At 48.5% G+C, this 19,068-nt stretch overlaps 1 protein-coding gene across 2 annotated transcripts in view; it reads right to left on the bottom strand.

Annotated features, from left to right (window-relative positions):
* ZBTB47 (zinc finger and BTB domain containing 47) overlaps window positions 1-17,684 on the bottom strand; it is a 98,109-nt gene extending 80,425 nt beyond the window's left edge. Inside the window, exon 1 of one of the 2 annotated variants that reach the window (XM_077808449.1) lies at window positions 17,531-17,684. Coding sequence is in view for 1 of the 2 variants with exons in the window: in XM_077808448.1 (XP_077664574.1) it covers window positions 9,103-9,105 (3 nt within the window). In the remaining variant the exon portion in view is untranslated. Of the gene's footprint in view, window positions 1-9,102; window positions 9,357-17,530 lie in introns of those variants that run through there. The other variant, XM_077808448.1, reaches the window with a different exon arrangement.
* Window positions 17,685-19,068: the final 1,384 nt, after the last annotated feature.

The following is a 19,068-nucleotide window of genomic DNA, read 5'->3' as shown; positions in this document are numbered from 1 at the left end:
AAGACCTGGCACCACATTGCAGTGTAGACGTACCCTGTGAGTGTGTGTGAAGCACTGGCCTCTCCTGAGGGAAACCAGAGCCCTGTGCACACACACACACACACCCCCCTAAACAGGAGGGAAGAGTTCATAAGCTCACTACCTGTCAGCAGGGAAATGGCTCTTTTCCCCCAAGGCTGGGATGTGAGAGAGAAAGGGGATTAAAACAAAATGTCCTCTCCAGCAGCCCAGGGGGGAGTCTCGCCATGAAGCCCTGATTCAGCAATGCACTTAAGCGAACGCATAAGAGTGAGGTTTACCAAGAGCACCTAAGTGATTTGGGCACACAAGCCCTATTGAAAGTCAATGTGACTTGTGCATCTAACTCACTTAGGCACTTCTGTAAACTCAACCAAGTTCTTTGCCTTCATTATTAGACACTAGCATCAAACTTTCTATTTCATTTTTATCAAGAGGAACTTCTTTCCAGGGCTGGCTAGAAAAGACCCATGAAAACAAAAGAATCAGCTAAAAGAAAATGGGAAAAGACATACGTTTTTGGAGGAAAAAATTTTAATGATTCCTTTTTTCTGGCCAGCCACCGTCAACAAGCAGGAAAGGAGATTTGTTGAAAATGTGTGCTGAATATCACTGGTATTTCTAAACATATAGGCTCTGGCCACACTGCAAGGGAAGGGGTGATTGTAGTACAGGTAGACACACCTGTGCTGGCTTTAATCTAAGGAGCCAGGTAACAAATGTAGCCTAGAGGCGGATTTAGAATCCAGCATGGGTGAGCAATCTGGGAACATACTCTGGTTGCTAGCCCATGCTGCCATGTCTACACTACAATTGTTCCATGTGCTAGCTAAATCAAAACCTACCAGTGCTCCAGTGAGATGGTCACTGGCAGTGTAAACATAGCTTGGCGGGCCCACTAAGGGTATCAAGCTGGACGAATGCTACACAGCGGTGTTTGCTGCATACGTTAGCCAATGTAGCCAATGAATTCTGAGGACATGCCTAGACTAGGTTTGCTGAAAGCTCCCTAGGGCGGGAAGGGACCTCCTGGCTCACTGAATCGGGTCCCCTGCTACAAGAACATCCATACTGGGTCAGACCAATGGTCCACCTATCCCAGAATCCGGTCATCCGACAGTGGCCAATGCCAGGTGCTTCAGATGGAATGAACAGAACAGGCAATCATAGAGGGATCCATCCCCTGCTGTCCACTCCAAGCTTCTGGCAGTCAGAGGCTAGGGACACCCAAACCATGGGGTTGCAACCATCTCGACTAATAACCACTGATGAACCTATCCCCCCATGTACTTATCTAATTCTTTCTTCAACCCCATTATAGTTTTGGCCTCACAACATCCCCTGGCAATGAGTTCCACAAGTTGACAGGCAGTTCTGTCATATCATCCTGTTCATACAACTGATCCAGCTCCATCTTAAAACCAGCGAGGTTTCTTATCCCCACTGCTCCTACAGGGAAGCCGTTCACGGAACCTCACTCCTCTGATGGTTAGAAACCTTCTTATGACTGCCAGACTCAGCGTACCCATAATCAGTTTATCCCCATTTGTTCTTGTTCCAGCACTGTCCTTTAGCTTACATATCTCTTCTCCCTCCCTGGTGCTCCCCTGCCCTGCTCGGTGATATTTAGAGAGCAAAATCCTATCCCCTCTCTGCCTTCATTTTACAATTCTCCCTGCTGGGAAGGAGGACAGTGCTGTCCCGGGGTACTCAATTAAGGGCTCCATTCTTCATATCAGCCACTGGCTAGTCAGGGTCTGAAATCGGAAAAAAGAAATGCCAACCCCTCTAGTTACCAGCCTAAGGCGTTACAGTGGCTTAAGTTGGAATTTATGCCAGGGATGGGAGGTAAAGGAGAAAACTAGAGGCCATGGTAAGACTCAGTGCTCACTGTCTTCTTACAGATCTGCTGACCACCAGTGGACCGGACAAAGGCGCCAATTCTGACAGCACAGTAGCCCGGCCGTCTAGGAACGGGATCTCAATCGAAGCAGGGTTGAGCCTGTTCGGTACAGGAATGAGACACGAAGCAGGAAGAGGCGTCAGTGAGGCACGGTAAGAAGGAAATCCCATCCTGCTGTGTAATGATCCAGGTCAATTTGTATTATGATATTGTCTATATAAGCCCTGAGCAAGACCAGGACTCCACAGTGCCAGGAAAGGTACAGAGATGTAACAAGACAGTCCTTACCCACAAAGGACTTACAAGTTAAACAGACAGGATAGGCAAAGAGAAGGTCTTAACTTGCCCAATGTCACAGCAGAACAATGGCATTGCTGGGACTAAACTATGGATCTTCTGACTCATAGCCAGATGCCCTATCCACTAGACCATGCTGCTATTCACAGGGCTGCGGGGGCAAGGGAGAGGGAATTCATTCCTAACCCCCACTAGCAATGAGGCTTAACTACTCCTCTAGCTAAGTTATACTGGGCTTGTCACTCTGTATCCAAGAGCCTTAACAAGACAAAGACGTTTCTTTAACACACACAGCTCTCCCTTCCCTTCACTCCCAGGGTACAGAGACGCAATTGTTGGTTGGTTTTAAATTGCTGTTTATCATCATCACAACTAAGAATGGTCTGTATTATTCAGTCCTTTTAAAACAAATATGTTCAAACCACAGATTTAAAAAAAAAATCAAAGTAGATAAGTTCATGGAGGATAGGTCCATCGATGGCTATTAGCCAGGATGGGCAGGGATGGTGTCCCGAGCCTCTGTTTGCCAGAAGCTGGGAATGAGCTTGATGACGACCTGTTCTGTTCATTCCCTCTGGGGCACCTGACACTGGCCACTGTCGGAAGACAGGATCCTGGGCTAGATGGACCTTTGGTCTGACCCAGTATGGCCGTTCTTATGTTCTTATTTTGTCTCCATGCATCAAAGGTTTGGACAAACCTAATTAGGACTCTGATTAGGGCTAGATGCCAGTTAATGCCGAGATCTGTTATCTGGTGTCTAAAATATACTATTCAAGAGCCACAAAATCGCTACAGCGGTAAAAGACGGAGCGCAGAATTTCCCAGACATGCAGCTACAGCACAGAATGTGTCAGGTAAAGGTATCTTGCCTGCAGTTTCCATACGGCCTTTTGTCTCCTTCAGAACTTTCTATCCCAGAACAGGAATCTGTCTCAGCTACTAACACCATTTATCATCATTTTAATTTCACCTTGGCTGATGCTTCTCAGAGGACTGACTCACCAGTTTGCTAAGATCAACCAGAGTATTAATTTAACATTGGATACGTCTTTACATGGGGACTGCAGGTGCCCTTGGAGTGGAATGGAGTTAACCTAATAGGTATTTTCCACCTCTAGCTGCTCGGATCCAAAATCCAGCCTCCCTTTTCTACCAAGGTATGTAAATCAGATTTCCCTTCACTATGCAGAAGTATTTGGAAGATGATCCAGTCCTCCCTCCAGCCCCTGCCAGTCAACGGTTTAACAATTTTATGACGGCACATAAAAATTGAGCAACATTTTTTATTGCCACTGTCCAGCAAATTCAGCAACTCTGAAAGAGAGACATTAATCAGATCGGTTAACAATCCTCGCTCCACAGAAAAGGACAGACTGCCGCATGGTACTGGAAAAGACAATTTAAAAAAGCCTCTTACTGATTGCAATTAACCACTCTGCACAGCTGGTTAAGAGCATTTGCCCCGGAGCATCATTCCCCCGACCCGTCCCTCTCCAGTTTGCCCCACCCCTACCTCAAGGTTCGGTGTCATTTCTCTATTCCAGCCACTGTGTCTGTGAGCCAGCTGCTGTTCACCATTTTACATATCCCTCAGCATCTGGGTTTTCTGCTGCACATTGTACAGAGCAAATGCATAATAAACGGTGAGCGCTATGTACTTCCATTGTGAGACGTGAACTAACCTTCCAAGCCCCTTTGCGAGTCAAATACAAACCATCTCTCCCATTGTACAACTGGGGGAATGGAGGCACAGAGCAACTAGGGCTCCACTCCAGCAAAGAACTTAAGCATGTGCTTAGCTCAGTGGTCCCCGAACTTTTTACCTCACACCCCTTACCTTACCCTGGTTCGCACGGCCCCTCCCCCCTGAGCAGGGAGCACGGCCGCAACTCCGGGGAGGGGGAGGGGGGTCACGGACAGGGGCAAGGGGGCCGAGGCTGGGGCCACAGCCGGAGGCGGGAGCAGAGCTGAGGCCAGCAGTTGGGGCCCCGGGCTGGCAGCCGGGGCCAGGAGTAGAACTGAGTGGAGCTCCCTCCCTACCCCTGTGGGGGCTGGCCCATGCCCCAGCCGTGTCCCCCCTGAACGTTCCTCAGCGCCCCCCAAGGGGCGCACACCCCACAGTTTGGGGACCTCTGGCTTAGCTATAAGTCTGTGAGCAGTGCACTGACTTCAGTGGCATCACTCACATGCTTAGAACCAAGCACGTGCTCAAGAGTTTTGCTGGATCAAGACCTTACTGACTTGAAGAAGTTAAAGGCAGGATTTGATCTCGGGAGTCCCCGACTCACCCTGCCCCCTGCTCAGACCAGATGCTGGTCATTTTTGCTACAAGAGAATTTTACACGTAAGTACAGCGAGTGGTGCCCAGCTATGCCAAGGAAACCTTTTCTTTCCAAAGGGGGTTTCCATGCGCTCAGAGCTTGCTGAGCTAGGGCCAGATTCTCCCAGGACCAATCCTGTTCCCGTGGAAGCCAGGGGCAATACTCTCTCCGATTTCAATAGTGCAATGCAAGCCCTCAGAGCTTTTGGCTTTTCACATCTTCCTTGCTCCACCCACAACTCACACACATCACCCTTCCCAGGGTTCCTATCTTCATGGACCCTTAACTGCTGGATATAAGTGGGCATCAGAAGACGCCTAATCAAGACTGAAGTTGTTCAGGCAGGAGAAGGGGTGAGAAGAATCTATAGGTCACGAGGTTGGGGGGTGGGGGGGAACCCTACAGACAATACCTGGTTTCCCCAGCACCCCTTCTCCCCACACATACAGTATTTCATCTCCAAGCGTCAAAGGAAGTCAATAGGAGCTTTATCACAGGCAAAGACAGATGAAGGATCAAACCCTAAAAGCCACAACATTATGCTGTCGTGCTCATCCTTCAGTTTCACTCATGCCGTCAGAGGGACTACTAGAGGGTAGGAGGCTACCGCACAGGCTCAGGTAATTTGCGATACAAGTAACGGAGAGACGTGGGAGTTTCCCCATTTCCTCTGGGCTGCATTTAAAAAAAAAAAAAAACAAGAAAAAAGTTTATACATAAAGAGGCGAGAGACCAGGCGATGCACCCTTCCCATGTGCCCTTCTGAGCTGACAAACTGAAATGCAACAGCCCCAAAGACTGATCAGTTTTATCGTCTAGTGAGATACGGTGGATCACGTACATGCAGTCAGAAAGTGTTTCATGCAAGATGTTCAAAGAACGGCTGATGTTTTGACACATTCAGTACATATGCAAAAAGGTTTATTCTTATTTTTCTTTAGCAGATCTCCTGTACATTAATTCCATATCTTAAAAATAACCAATATTTAATCTACTCACAAGCAACAATCTCCCCCATCTCTCATGCACTAGAAATTTCACAGAGAGCACCATGTTATTTTTGTAAACTACATCACCTTGCTTTCCTATACACAGGGGAATGGAAATACTGGGCTCTTTGACTTTTATTATTCTAGCATTTGCCTTACAACATTCAAATATGTGATAAATTCCTTGCAAAGAGAACAAAGATAACCTGCGTTTCTAAGAAGGAAGCAAAAGATTGTACAAGTCTGCTAGGTTACCTTTTGGGAACACACCAACACAAGCTTGTGCCACTGCATTTACTTACAGCTCAAAAACAGATCCAACTGACTGGATAAATTGCAACAGTAGGAGTGCTAGCATTGTATTTGCATTGCAGAAAGTTTTATTTCAGGTCCAGAAACATTACATTAAAAGGACATTAAGATTTTAGAAAAAAAATCCTTCCCATAAAATGGCTTTCCTACGTTACTTAATGATCTTGTGAATAAAGCAGATTTTGTGTTTTAAATCTGGTTTACTTTTCACCATTTGCTTATTTTTTGACTCTGACTCCCGCCGGACAGTGAAACGCAACTGGTCAGTTTCACTTCCCAGTTCTCAGGGATTTAGCTGGATCGGTGGGGTTTGGATGGCAGACTCTGCAGGGGGAATGCTTCAATCCAAACCAAGCCTGCAATCTGATCCGTGTGGTGGGGCCCAAGACCCACGAAGACTCCCATTCAAGCCAAGACTGCAGCATCAGGGTCCAAAACAGCTTCTCTCATTTCAGTTTATTAAAAAAAGTCATAAAACATTATTCATATTTGTTGTGTAAAACCTCATAGACTCTATCCTTGGGCACGAAAGGACCCGGCAGCGTTCCTCTAAATACTGCTCCTAAAGAAGCTACTGAATCTCACCAGGCCACTCCTGCACTGCACCATCAGTGGTCATTTTTAGTAAGCAAGGAATCAGGCACTACGATTAGGCTCTGACACTCTTGCCTTGTCTACACAGAGGACAGTGTCTTCAGGGACTGTCTCTTACTCTGTACAGCACTGAGCGCAATAGGGCCCCATTCTCGATTGACTGCTAGGTGCTACTATAATACTAGTAACGGACCAACCCTTCTACCCACCCACTTCAACGGAGCCCACCAATGACCACACAGCCTCTCTGTGTGGGCCCCACTGCAGGATCAGGGCCGTAGTGTGGGTCAGTGCACTGCTGAGCGGGTTCAATAGCAGGCTTGTTAAGGAAAGAACTCGACACATCCCAATAATTATCTCACACACACCAGAGCAGGGCACACTCATACGCCCAAGTTGTTATTATTTTCAAACCTAGCACTTTATTGCTATTTCCTAAAAGCTACTCAAATTGCCGTCTGTGTTATTATGGGCATGGTGCCATCGCTCTGGCAATAACATAATAGTAGACTTTTACTGAAAGAGAGGAAAAAAGGAGCTAGAGAGTATTTGTTTGGTGAGATCCATGGATTATTGGCTTCATTCGTAGCAGATTTCCCGGAGAATACGCTGCTGAGCTGTCGTTAGATGAGGGGAACTGGATTTCTGTTTACATGTTTCAGTACTTAGTTGAAGGCCTGCTTTCTGCAAGGATAAACTACCCAGCTGTAAAAGTCTGCACCTCAAGCATGTCACCACTACGGGGCCAGGACCTACACCCCTCGCAAACCCTGAACTCCCACCAACCCCAAAGGAAGTTTGTTGCTGCTCGGACTGGGCCCAAATCTGCATTCTTAGCAGCCCCAATCAAAAGGCCCAGCCAAGTCGATACAGCTATTGACACAGATCCACACAGCACCACTTGTGTGATAAATGCCTAGACCAGGGGTCGGCAACCTTTCAGAAGCGGTGTGCCAAGTCTTCATTTATTCACTCTAATTTAAGGTTTCCTGTGCCAGTAATACAGTTTAACGTTTTCAGAAGGTCTCTTTCTATAAGTCTATAATATATAACTAAACTATTGTTATATGTAAAGTAAATAAGGGTTTTAAAAAGTTTAAGAAGCTTCATTTAAAATGAAATTAAAATGCAGAGCCCCCCGGACCGGTGGCCTGGACCCGGGCAGCGTGAGTGCCACTGGAAATCAGCCCGTGTGCCATAGGTTGCCTACCCCTGGCCTATACATACTCATATACATCTGCAACTTGATTCCAATTTCCAATTGCGCTCCCACCAACTACCTTGTGCTTACTCCTGATTTGCACCAGCGTGAAGTCAGAATGAAGCCCTTAAGTCAGCCATTATGGAACAACACATTAGATTCGAATCTCACATCAACTTAAAAATCAGACACTAATGGACAGTGAAATGCACTGCATGACACCGGGATATATGTAAACCCACATTCAACTCCATACATTCCACCCATGGCAGAGTGTTCATGCCCCTCTTATTATCCAGATCAGGGCAGCAAGCCTGTGGCGGTCAGGGCTTTAAATCTCAAACACCTCCACAGATGCACTGGGAGAAAAGAGAAGAGAACTTTCCCCAGCACTTAGGACTCAGATGGAAAAATGCTAACCGCATATGAAGGGGATGAAGCAGGGAAGAAAGTTGTCTAAATGAGGGCGTCATCTGGAAGGGGTGGGGGCACAGGGGAAGCTGCTGATGAATGAATTCTCTATTGGAGTGTTAAGCACAAAGGGACAAAATAAATCCAACTTGAATATTTTCCACATTCCAGAGAACAAGCTCTGACACCTGCAGGTAAGATCCCCCGTTTGCAAAGTAAACCCCCCCACAGCCAGAGACAGTAACTGTTTCGATTCCTGCCCTTGAGCAGAAACCTGACCCCTTCCCCCCAGGCCCCAACACCCTCCATTTGCTCACATCTGCAATGCAAAGTTCCACCGCCTCCCCTCTCCTGCAAGGGGAGGGGGGGAACCCAGTACAAACTTTCTCCTTGTTACAAACAGGGGAGGGCAAATAAATCCAACGAAAAAATAATAACCCAGCCCAAGTCTCATTCCCAAACAGCTGCCCTTTCTAATTCAAGATCCTCGGGGGGATGGGGTGGTGGTGTCATTATCTTTATTGCACCCACCTACAAGCAAAATTCTCAGTGCTGCATTTTGGGGGGGGGGAGGGCAGAGGGGCATTAAAAAAAATCAACTTATAATGAAAATGCTTGGATTGTGACCTAACCCTTTGCAAAGGCATCAGCCTGCTATGAAGGAATTTAACTCTTTGCATGCAACAAGACAGCTATCGTTGCTCCAGCTGCATTCCCACTTTGCAAATCCACTTTCAAAATCCAGAGATGCCCCTCTCTTGGCATCGTTTTTCCAACCCTTCCCCCCCCCCCCCCACAACGAAATAAGAGCGCACTCCCCTCCAACCCTGCCTCTTGCTAGTGTGCATAGATCTGTATTTCCCCTCACACAATCTGTGGCTGCAGCATGCACATAAAATAAACCATGCACCTCTTTTTCAGCCCTCCCCCACCCCCTCCCCCAACGTGGTTGCAATTATTTAGGCAAGTTTCAGAGGCCTCTGCAAAGTCTGCAAAGCCCGGGAGAAATCAACAAGAGGAAGAATCAGAGAAAGGAAAGGTTTGCAGCTCTACCATTTTGATGCAAGGGTCTCAGCTCAAAGGAGTCCTGATCCTCCCCAGCTTGCATGGGATTTTTGCTCTCCATGAAAATGTTGGGTTGGGTGTTTTTTGTTTTTTTTTTTTTTATTTTTTTTTTTTCCTCTCCCTTCTCCTTTCCTCAGCTGCAATCCCCCCTGCTGCGCTGTCCGCCCCGCGTGTGTGTCTGGGCAGCTGCTGCTCTCACATCCCCCTGCGTCTTCACCTCACCCTCATCCTGCCATCGCCATGTTAGCCCTTTAGGAAGAGGGAGGAATGCAGAGCCCAGGCTCCTGCTGCTGCCAGAGCCCAGGGGCTGCTGATTGGAGCCGCCGCATCAGATGGGGCTGTGTCTGGGCCTTTAAAGAGACAGGGCACTTATTCGGCTGGCTCTGTCACACTCACTACCCCCCCCCCCCCACACACACACATTTCTCTTTCTCCTCTGCCTGCCACTTATGCCTCTGACACACAACCCCCCTCTGACCTACCCTCCCTGCACACGTCGGCTGTATGACACAAATGCCCAGTCGCACCAAGTACGCACCCCTCTGACAGATGTGTCAGGTCACAGACCCCTCTGAACACAGCCCAACACACACGCATCCGACACAGGTGCCCCTGTGAACACAGCTCAGACACACACACGCATCCGACACAGGTGCCCCTCTGAACACAGCCCAACACACACGCATCTGACACAGGTGCCCCTGTGAACACAGCCCAACACACACACGCATCTGACACAGGTGCCCCTGTGAACACAGCCCAACACACACACGCATCTGACACAGATACCCCTGTGAACACAGCTCAGACACACACGCATCTGACACAGGTGCCCCTGTGAACACAGCCCAACACACACGCATCTGACACAGGTGCCCCTGTGAACACAGCCCAACACACACACGCATCTGACACAGATACCCCTGTGAACACAGCTCAGACACACACGCATCTGACACAGGTGCCCCTGTGAACACAGCTCAGACACACACACGCATCTGACACAGGTACCCCTGTGAACACAGCTCAGACACACACGCATCTGACACAGGTGCCCCTGTGAACACAGCCCAACACACACGCATCCGACACAGGTACCCCTGTGAACACAGCTCAGACACACACGCATCTGACACAGGTGCCCCTGTGAACACAGCCCAACACACACGCATCCGACACAGGTGCCCCTGTGAACACAGCCCAACACACACACGCATCTGACACAGGTGCCCCTGTGAACACAGCCCAACACACACACGCATCTGACACAGATACCCCTGTGAACACAGCTCAGACACACACGCATCTGACCCAGGTGCCCCTGTGAACACAGCTCAGACACACACGCATCTGACACAGGTGCCCCTGTGAACACAGCCCAACACACACACGCATCCGACACAGGTACCCCTGTGAACACAGCTCAGACACACACGCATCTGACACAGGTGCCCCTCTGAACACAGCCCAACACACACGCATCTGACACAGGTGCCCCTCTGAACACAGCTGATACACACATACACATCCGACACAGGTGCCCCTGTGAACACAGCTCAGACACACACGCATCCGACACAGGTGCCCCTGTGAACACAGCTCACACACACATGCATCTGACCCAGGTGCCCCTGTGAACACAGCTCAGACACACACACGCATCCGACACAGGTGCCCCTGTGAACACAGCTCACACACACACGCATCTGACACAGGTGCCCCTCTGAACACAGCTCAGACACACACGCATCTGACACAGGTACCCCTGTGAACACAGCTCAGACACACACGCATCTGACCCAGGTGCCCCTGTGAACACAGCTCAGACACACACACGCATCCGACACAGGTACCCCTGTGAACACAGCTCAGATACACACGCATCCGACACAGGTACCCCTGTGAACACAGCCCAACACACACGCATCTGACACAGGTACCCCTCTGAACACAGCCCAACACACACGCATCTGACACAGGTGCCCCTGTGAACACAGCCCAACACACACGCATCTGCCACAGGTACCCCTGTGAACACAGCTCAGACACACACGCATCCGACACAGGTGCCCCTGTGAACACAGCTCAGATACACACGCATCCGACACAGGTACCCCTCTGAACACAGCTGATACACACATACACATCCGACACAGATACCCCTCTGAACACAGCTCAGACACACACACGCATCTGACACAGGTGCCCCTCTGAACACAGCTCAGACACACACGCATCTGACACAGGTGCCCCTGTGAACACAGCTCAGACACACACACGCATCTGACACAGGTGCCCCTCTGAACACAGCCCAACACACACGCATCTGACACAGGTACCCCTATGAACACAGCCCAACACACACGCATCTGACACAGGTGCCCCTCTGAACACAGCCCAACACACACGCATCTGACACAGGTGCCCCTCTGAACACAGCCCAACACACACGCATCTGACACAGGTGCCCCTCTGAACACAGCTCAGACACACACGCATCTGACACAGGTGCCCCTCTGAACACAGCTCAGACACACACACGCATCTGACACAGGTGCCCCTCTGAACACAGCTCAGACACACACGCATCTGACACAGGTGCCCCTCTGAACACAGCTCAGACACACACACGCATCTGACACAGGTGCCCCTCTGAACACAGCCCAACACACACGCATCTGACACAGGTACCCCTATGAACACAGCCCAACACACACGCATCTGACACAGGTGCCCCTCTGAACACAGCCCAACACACACGCATCTGACACAGGTGCCCCTCTGAACACAGCCCAACACACACGCATCTGACACAGGTACCCCTGTGAACACAGCTCAGACACACACACATCTGACACAGGTGCCCCTCTGAACACAGCCCAACACACACGCATCTGACACAGGTGCCCCTGTGAACACAGCCCAGACACACACGCATCTGACACAGGTACCCCTGTGAACACAGCTCAGACACACACACGCATCTGACACAGGTGCCCCTCTGAAGACAGCCCAACACACACGCATCTGACACAGGTACCCCTCTGAACACAGCCCAGACACACACGCATCTGACACAAGTACCCCTCTGAACACAGCTCAGACACACACATGCATCTGACACACCTCACATACATGTATCTGATACACACACACATGCAGGAGGCAGACAGTTCAATCCTGTGAGACTCTAATGGCAAGACAAGCTATACTTCTGTTGCCAAAATATAAGAAAATGGCAGGCCCCTCAGAAGACGGGACACGCAGTCTTTGGGGCTTGATCCCCTGAGCCAATTTGGCAGTACTGCTCCAGATCCCCATGCCATCTCTCTCCCTTGGCCAGGCCCAGAGTCCCCTCATTGCCTGGTGACAAGAAGGCTTAAGATTGAGAAAACCTCTTTCTCACCCGTGTATGTCTCTTGGTCTCCATCTCTGAGAAAGTTGGCTAGATTGTCAGGCTCAACGGGTAGTGATCAATGGCTCCATGTCTAGTTGGCAGCTGGTGTCAAGTGGAGTGCCCCAAGGGTCGGTCCTGGGGCCGGTTTTGTTCAATATCTTCATAAATGATCTGGAGGATGGTGTGGATTGCATTCTCAGCAAATTTGCGGATGATACTAAACTGGGAGGAGTGGTAGATACGCTGGAGGCCAGGGATAGGATACAGAGGGACCTAGACAAATTGGAGGAGTGGGCCAAAAGAAATCTGATGAGGTTCAACAAGGACAAGTGCAGAGTCCTGCACTTAGGACGGAAGAACCCAATGCACCGCTACAGACTAGGGACTGAATGGCTCGGCAGCAGTTCTGCAGAAAAGGACCTAGGGGTGACAGTGGACGAGAAGCTGGATATGAGTCAACAGTGTGCCCTTGTTGCCAAGAAGGCCAATGGCATTTTGGGATGTATAAGTAGGGGCATAGCCAGCAGATCAAGGGACATGATCGTTCCCCTCTATTTGACATTGGTGAGGCCTCATCTGGAGTACTGCGTCCAGTTTTGGGCCCCACACTACAAGAAGGATGTGGAAAAATTGGAGGAAGTCCAGCGAAGGGCAACAAAAATGATTAGGGGTCTGGAACACATGACTTATGAGGAGAGGCTGAGGGAACTGTGATTGTTTAGTCTGTGAAAGAGAAGAATGAGGGGGGATTTGATAGCTGCTTTCAACTACCTGAAAGCAGGTTCCAAAGAGGATGAATCTAGACTGTTCTCAGTAGTAGCAGATGACAGAACGAGGATTAATAGTTTCAAGTTGCAGTGGGGGAGGTTTAGGTTGGATAGTAGGAAAAACTTTTTCATTAGGAGGGTGGTGAAACACTGGAATGCGTTACCTAGGGAGGTGGTGGAATCTCCTTCTTTTGAAGTTTTTAAGGTCAGGCTTGACAAAGCCCTGGCTGGGATGATTTAGTTGGGGATTGGTCCTGCTTTGAGCAGGGGGTTGGACTAGATGACCTCCTGAGGTCCCTTCCAACCCTGATATTCTATGATTCTATGATTCTCTCCTTGGGCCCACTGATTGCACGCCCATTCCCCTCGTGGTTTAGAGTGGACTTTATGTCTCACCACCAGGTTATGGTCACAGAGGCTCCAATTGGCATGAGTCTGACCTGGCTTTGAATATTCCTGCAGGGATGTTGGGCTGCTGCCGCAAGAGACTTCGCTGCAGGGCTGTGCCACAGCCCAGCTTCTTGGCTTCCACTTGTTCTATCCCAGCTGCTCTCGTATCTCGAGCAGTTTCCAGGTTTTTTTTTGCTGAGGTTGTTTGCTCCATGGGCTGGGAGATCAGTGAGGAGGTATTGGAATGGGTGATGCTTTGACTTGCGGCCTTCTAGTGTTGAGTTCCTGTGCGTGGCTCGCTGTCTCTGGTACTTACACCATGGTAGATGAGCACCTCAGATTTTACTGTATGTATCCTCACACCATTGCTGTGAGGCGGGCCTGGGCAGTTATCCCCATTTCACAGATGGGGACCTGAGGCACAGAGGAGAATTAAGTGACTTGCCCAAACTCACACCAGAAGTATGTGGAAAAGCTGGGACTCAAACCCAGATCACTTAAGTCAGGGGTTAGCACCCTAGTCACTGGACCATCCTTCCATACGTGACGGATGTGTTGGCAGAACTGTAAACGTGGGACTTCCTTCCAATCAGTGTAATTTGCTATTAAACCTGGGCACCAGACTTTGCTGCAGTATTATAACCCCCAGTTCTTATCATCAGTACATCTCAAAGCGAGTTACAAAGGAGATCAATAGCAGTATCCCCATTTCAGTGATGGGGAGACGGAGTCACAGAGGAAAAGACTTTGCCAAAGTCACCCAGCAGGCAAGCCAGGAATAGAACCTACCTAGGTCTACCTGAATACCAACTCAGGGCACTACCCACTAGGCCACACTGCCTCCCTAGAGAATGGATTGCATTGTACTGTTGAATAACTTTAGCAGTATTTTTTTGGAGGGGTGAATCTCCCACAGTGCTTCCAACTCTGCCATTTCATCATTAGTTTAATATTTGCTGTTTTTCTTTAAAGCCCCAGTTCCTGGAGTCATGTGATTACATCAGACTCAAGCTTTTTTTGCTTTTTTTTTTTTTTTTTTTTTTTTTTGGGGTGAGATTCCAGTTCTCCTGGCTGCAGAGTAAAGCTTAGAAACATGAACCCTAAAGGCTCAAAACCCAGAAGGCAAATACCACCACCCCCATCCCAAATTTATTATTTTTTAAATCTCTTCGGTTTTAAGCCAATCTCATGGGTTGGGGGGCGGGGGGAGACAGGGGGTTTCACTCATAGATCCCAAGGCCAGAAGAGACCATTGTGAACACATGGTTTGACCTTCTGCATAACACGGGCCAGAGAACTTCCCCAAAATAATTCCTAGAGCAGATTTTTCAGAAAAATATCAAATCTTGATTTAAAAATTTCCAGTGATGGAGAATCTACCATGACCGTTGATAAATTGTGCCAATGGTTAATTACCCTCCCTGGTAAAAATTCACAATTGCTGCAGTTTGGGGGTTGGAAATCCTGCAAATGGTTTCTCTGTGGAACGTAGAGCTTTTCCTTGTAATGCTTGTATAGCCAACACAAAGCTCCCTAATGCATTTAGAACAAGGTCCAGGTCTGTATAATTAAGGATGTGTTCAATGTCCGTGTCTCTCGGGGCTTTCACTTTGAAATAGCCTTTTTTTCCTTTCTTTTTTTTTCCAGGTTACCTTGTAAGAGCTGCAGTAAGTTTCCAGTTGGCACAAGTTTCTTCCCTTTCTAAATATCCCTTCCCTCCCTTCAGTGAAGATTGCTGGAGCCTGGGAAAAGTGGTCTATGGGTTACTTGAACTAGACATGGGGGTGAAAGCCTGGCCCCACTGGATGTCAATGGGAGTTTTGCCACTGACTTCAGTGGGACCAGGATTTCATCTCAGATTCTTACACCCCTACAGGTCTTCTGACTTCAGTGGGGATCCACCAATCTAAAGGGGCAGGACCTGGCACACAATATTGGTTCCTCCTATTCCAGTGACTAGACACTTACATCACAACCTCATTGTCTTTTCTCCACTGCTGCTTTTCTATTGATTGGAAACAGGGGATCCTGGTTGGTTCCAAACTCCACTCTGGATCCCGTGAGTCTTTGTTCACAGTGAAATCATAGAATCATAGAATATCAGGGTTGGAAGGGACCTCAGGAGGTCATCTAGTCCAACCCCCTGCTCAAAGCAGGTCCAATCCCCAATTAAATCATCAAATGCAGGGACACGTCTCCTGAGAGGCTTTGACTCTCTATGCCAGGTACCAAGGCTGGTTATTTCATCAAACCACAGAAGACTGGGGAGGATGGAGTGGGGGATTCAGCTCAGACCTTCCGAGGGTTAGCACTAGCAGGTTTTAATCTGGGCAATACTGTGGAACCTGTTTCCTGGATGAGGAAGTAAGGCACAGGGTTTGACCTCTTTGTGTCGGTAAAAGATCCGACAGCATCTTCTGCGAGAGGATGAGAGTCCCGGGACCTGATTCTTCACTGCCGTGTGTCGCTATTCACACCGGTGTAGAAGGAGTGTAAAGTGCAACCATTCTGATCTGATAGCGGTGTGTGTTCACCGTACACTGGCCAAAATGACTGCACAAGGTGCAGGGGAAACAGACACTAATGTCCTGGCCAAATTACATCCTGCCCACCTAATATTTTCCCTGCGCTTCCACTGGACACTGTTTCCTTGACTTCTTCGCTTCTTGATTACACTGCAGCTGCATTTCCACAGTGGTTAAAACAATCTTTCTATTATTATCCTTCGTATTACCATAGCCCCTGCTGGTGCCAGCCAAGATCAGGGGCCCAGTGTGCAAGGTGCTGTACAAACATAGAGTGGGAGACAGTCCCTACCCTGAAGAGTTTACAATCTAAACAGACAGAGGGTAAGAGGGGAAATGGAGACACATACAGATGAAGTGATTTGCCAAGATCCTACACGTGCTCCAGTACTGGGTCCTGCTCCAATACCCGAGCTGCTAGACCAATCCCTGACTTCCCTCACAAGGCTATTGCTGTGCTTAATTAGTAAAAGTTTATAAAGGGCTTTGAGATCCTCAGATGGGGAATGCTGTAGATATACCAAATATTGTAACAGGAAGAGATCTGGTCACTCTGCATTGCTAACAAGGCTTGCAGAGGGAGTGCCTTATTTACTGGCAGTCATGGGGCAGAGGCCTGTGGGCTTTCAATCACTTCTTGCTTGTTATATTGGCTGTCGGTATCCCTGCAAATGCAGCTTTGACTGTACCTGCTAATTACAAAAGGCCAGCAGTGACTTTGTGTAACAAGATTTAGAGCATGTCTCGGAGGGATATGCTCACTCACTTCCCCCTCATCTCGTTCCCAAAGTCGGAGGTGGATTTTTTTTTTTTATTTTGTATCTCTTGTTCTGCTCTAATTTGCATGAGACTGAGTGGGTGGTGGGAATTTTTTTTCTTTTTATTGTCATCTTTCAAAGGGAACGCATTATGAAAGCAGATTTTATCCTGCTTTAGCTGGAAAGCGGGTCGTAAATATTCATATACAGAGATCCTGCCTCCAAAGCCTGAGGAAATGAACAGTGCTGAAATGAAATGGGGCCCAACTCTGTCCCTTGGTTACATGCACTCATTGATCTCAGCGCATAACCTAAGGCTGAATTTGGCCCTTAGTGAACCACTCATGCACCCCCTGCATTCTGCCATGAAGAAGCCTGCCTGGCCACTGGTGCACTTTAGAGCAACCTCAGGGCTGCTCTAAATTATGCTATACTTCCCAGGGGCCAGCTGTAATGCAATGCATGCCAGCCATACCTCCAACAGGTCTGCGAGCAGGTACAGGTGCTGGGAGCAGCATAAAGGGTCATTAGGGCCTGATTCTTGATTACACTATGTCTTTCCACCTGTGTCTTAGTTACCTGCTCTCCTAGAAGCTCTGCTCTGCCCTGCCGTTCTCATGCTGGCAAAATTCCCATTTCTTCAGTGGGCTCTTGGCTGGCATACGGTCTGCAGTTCGGGGCCCCTTGGGAGCAAGCTCAGGGAAGAATCCAAATTGATGCCACATTCACCAAAGGGGATTGCAGGCTGTGAAGGGTCATGTGTGTGTGTACAAAATAAACTGCAGGCAAATCTGCTTGATCATCTGAGCAAGGGCAAAGGAGTTCACTTAACACCTCCGGCCCCCCGAACAGCTCACAGTTACAGCCTGGTCTTCCCATAGCTGAAACATCCAGTAGATCTAGGACAGAGAGTTAAAGAAATTGCTGCAACTCAATAGGAAATTGTTAATAACACAAACAGCAGGAGCTGTAAAAGACTATCTAGGCTAACATGCTTGCTCGCTATTTGCTTTATCATAGTCCCACCTTCCTGACTTGTTTTAACCACACCCTTCTCCTGACACAAACATGGTTACGTCTTGCACATGTTTAGATTCTGCTTTGCTTGTCCTGTGCAATAACTTATTCCAGATGTGTTACTCTTTACATAATGTCATTCTAGCCACGTCCTGTACTTATTGTTTCCTGATTTAATTTGTTAAGTCCCTTTGTTTTTTTAACTCTGCTCCAGTGGAAGAAAAAAACCCGTTAGCGTTACTGATGGCTTTCACCATTCAGAAAACTTTATTGAGTCTTCCCATGAGAAATAGTTTGAACACATGCAGCAGCTTTCACTGTGGAAAAAAAAAAATCCAAAGTGCTTTGTAAGCTACATAGAGGCACATCACTGAAACGCAGCCTCCTCTGGGCTGTATGGTGGCAGCCAAGTTGTGCAAGTGACGGTGAGGGAAAGTGTTAATGGTGCCTGAGCCACCAGGGAATCCAGCTCATTCTGCCATGGCTATATGACCTCGGCAGGCTACAGAGCCAGCCAACAAAATAATTCTCTTGGCCTCTTTATTATCACTCTTTAGATTGGAAAGCAGGTAGCTACAGCAAATACAAAGGAAGAGGCAGTTCCTGCCCTGAAGAATTTTCATTCTAATCTCTCTTTTGTGGAAGAGGCAAAAAAAAAAAAAAAAAAAAAAGCATAAAATTATCAGGCACTCACACTTTACAATGATGCAACCCATCTGCCTTGATCCACTGGCGTTAGGCATATTAGAAGACCACCACCAGAGCGAGGCATTGCCTTCCCAGGGTTACAGCCCTACGTGCCACCGTCCTTTTCTGAGCAATGGGACCATCAGAACATGCATTCTGCAGGGGTCTGATGCACTGGCTGGGCCACAGGCTTATTTTGCCTTACACGCTGGCTACACTGGTTGAGTCCCTGGTGGTTTTCCATGCATGGATGTAGCATGTGCTGAGTTCATAAGCGAGCCTTGTGCTCAGCCTGGTGAGGCTCTGAGAAAGGGGAGACACAGTCCAGCACGGAGAATCAGGAGAGCTTCGTTCTGTTCCTGTCAGGCTGATACTCTGGCCAAGTCACTGGCGAGTGTCCCTCTCTCTGAAAT

Source organism: Eretmochelys imbricata, chromosome 2, assembly GCF_965152235.1.
Source record: "Eretmochelys imbricata isolate rEreImb1 chromosome 2, rEreImb1.hap1, whole genome shotgun sequence".
Classification (NCBI taxonomy): Eukaryota; Metazoa; Chordata; order Testudines; family Cheloniidae; genus Eretmochelys; species Eretmochelys imbricata.
Note: the sequence above shows the minus strand (reverse complement) of the source record. Positions and strands in the feature narration are given on the sequence as shown.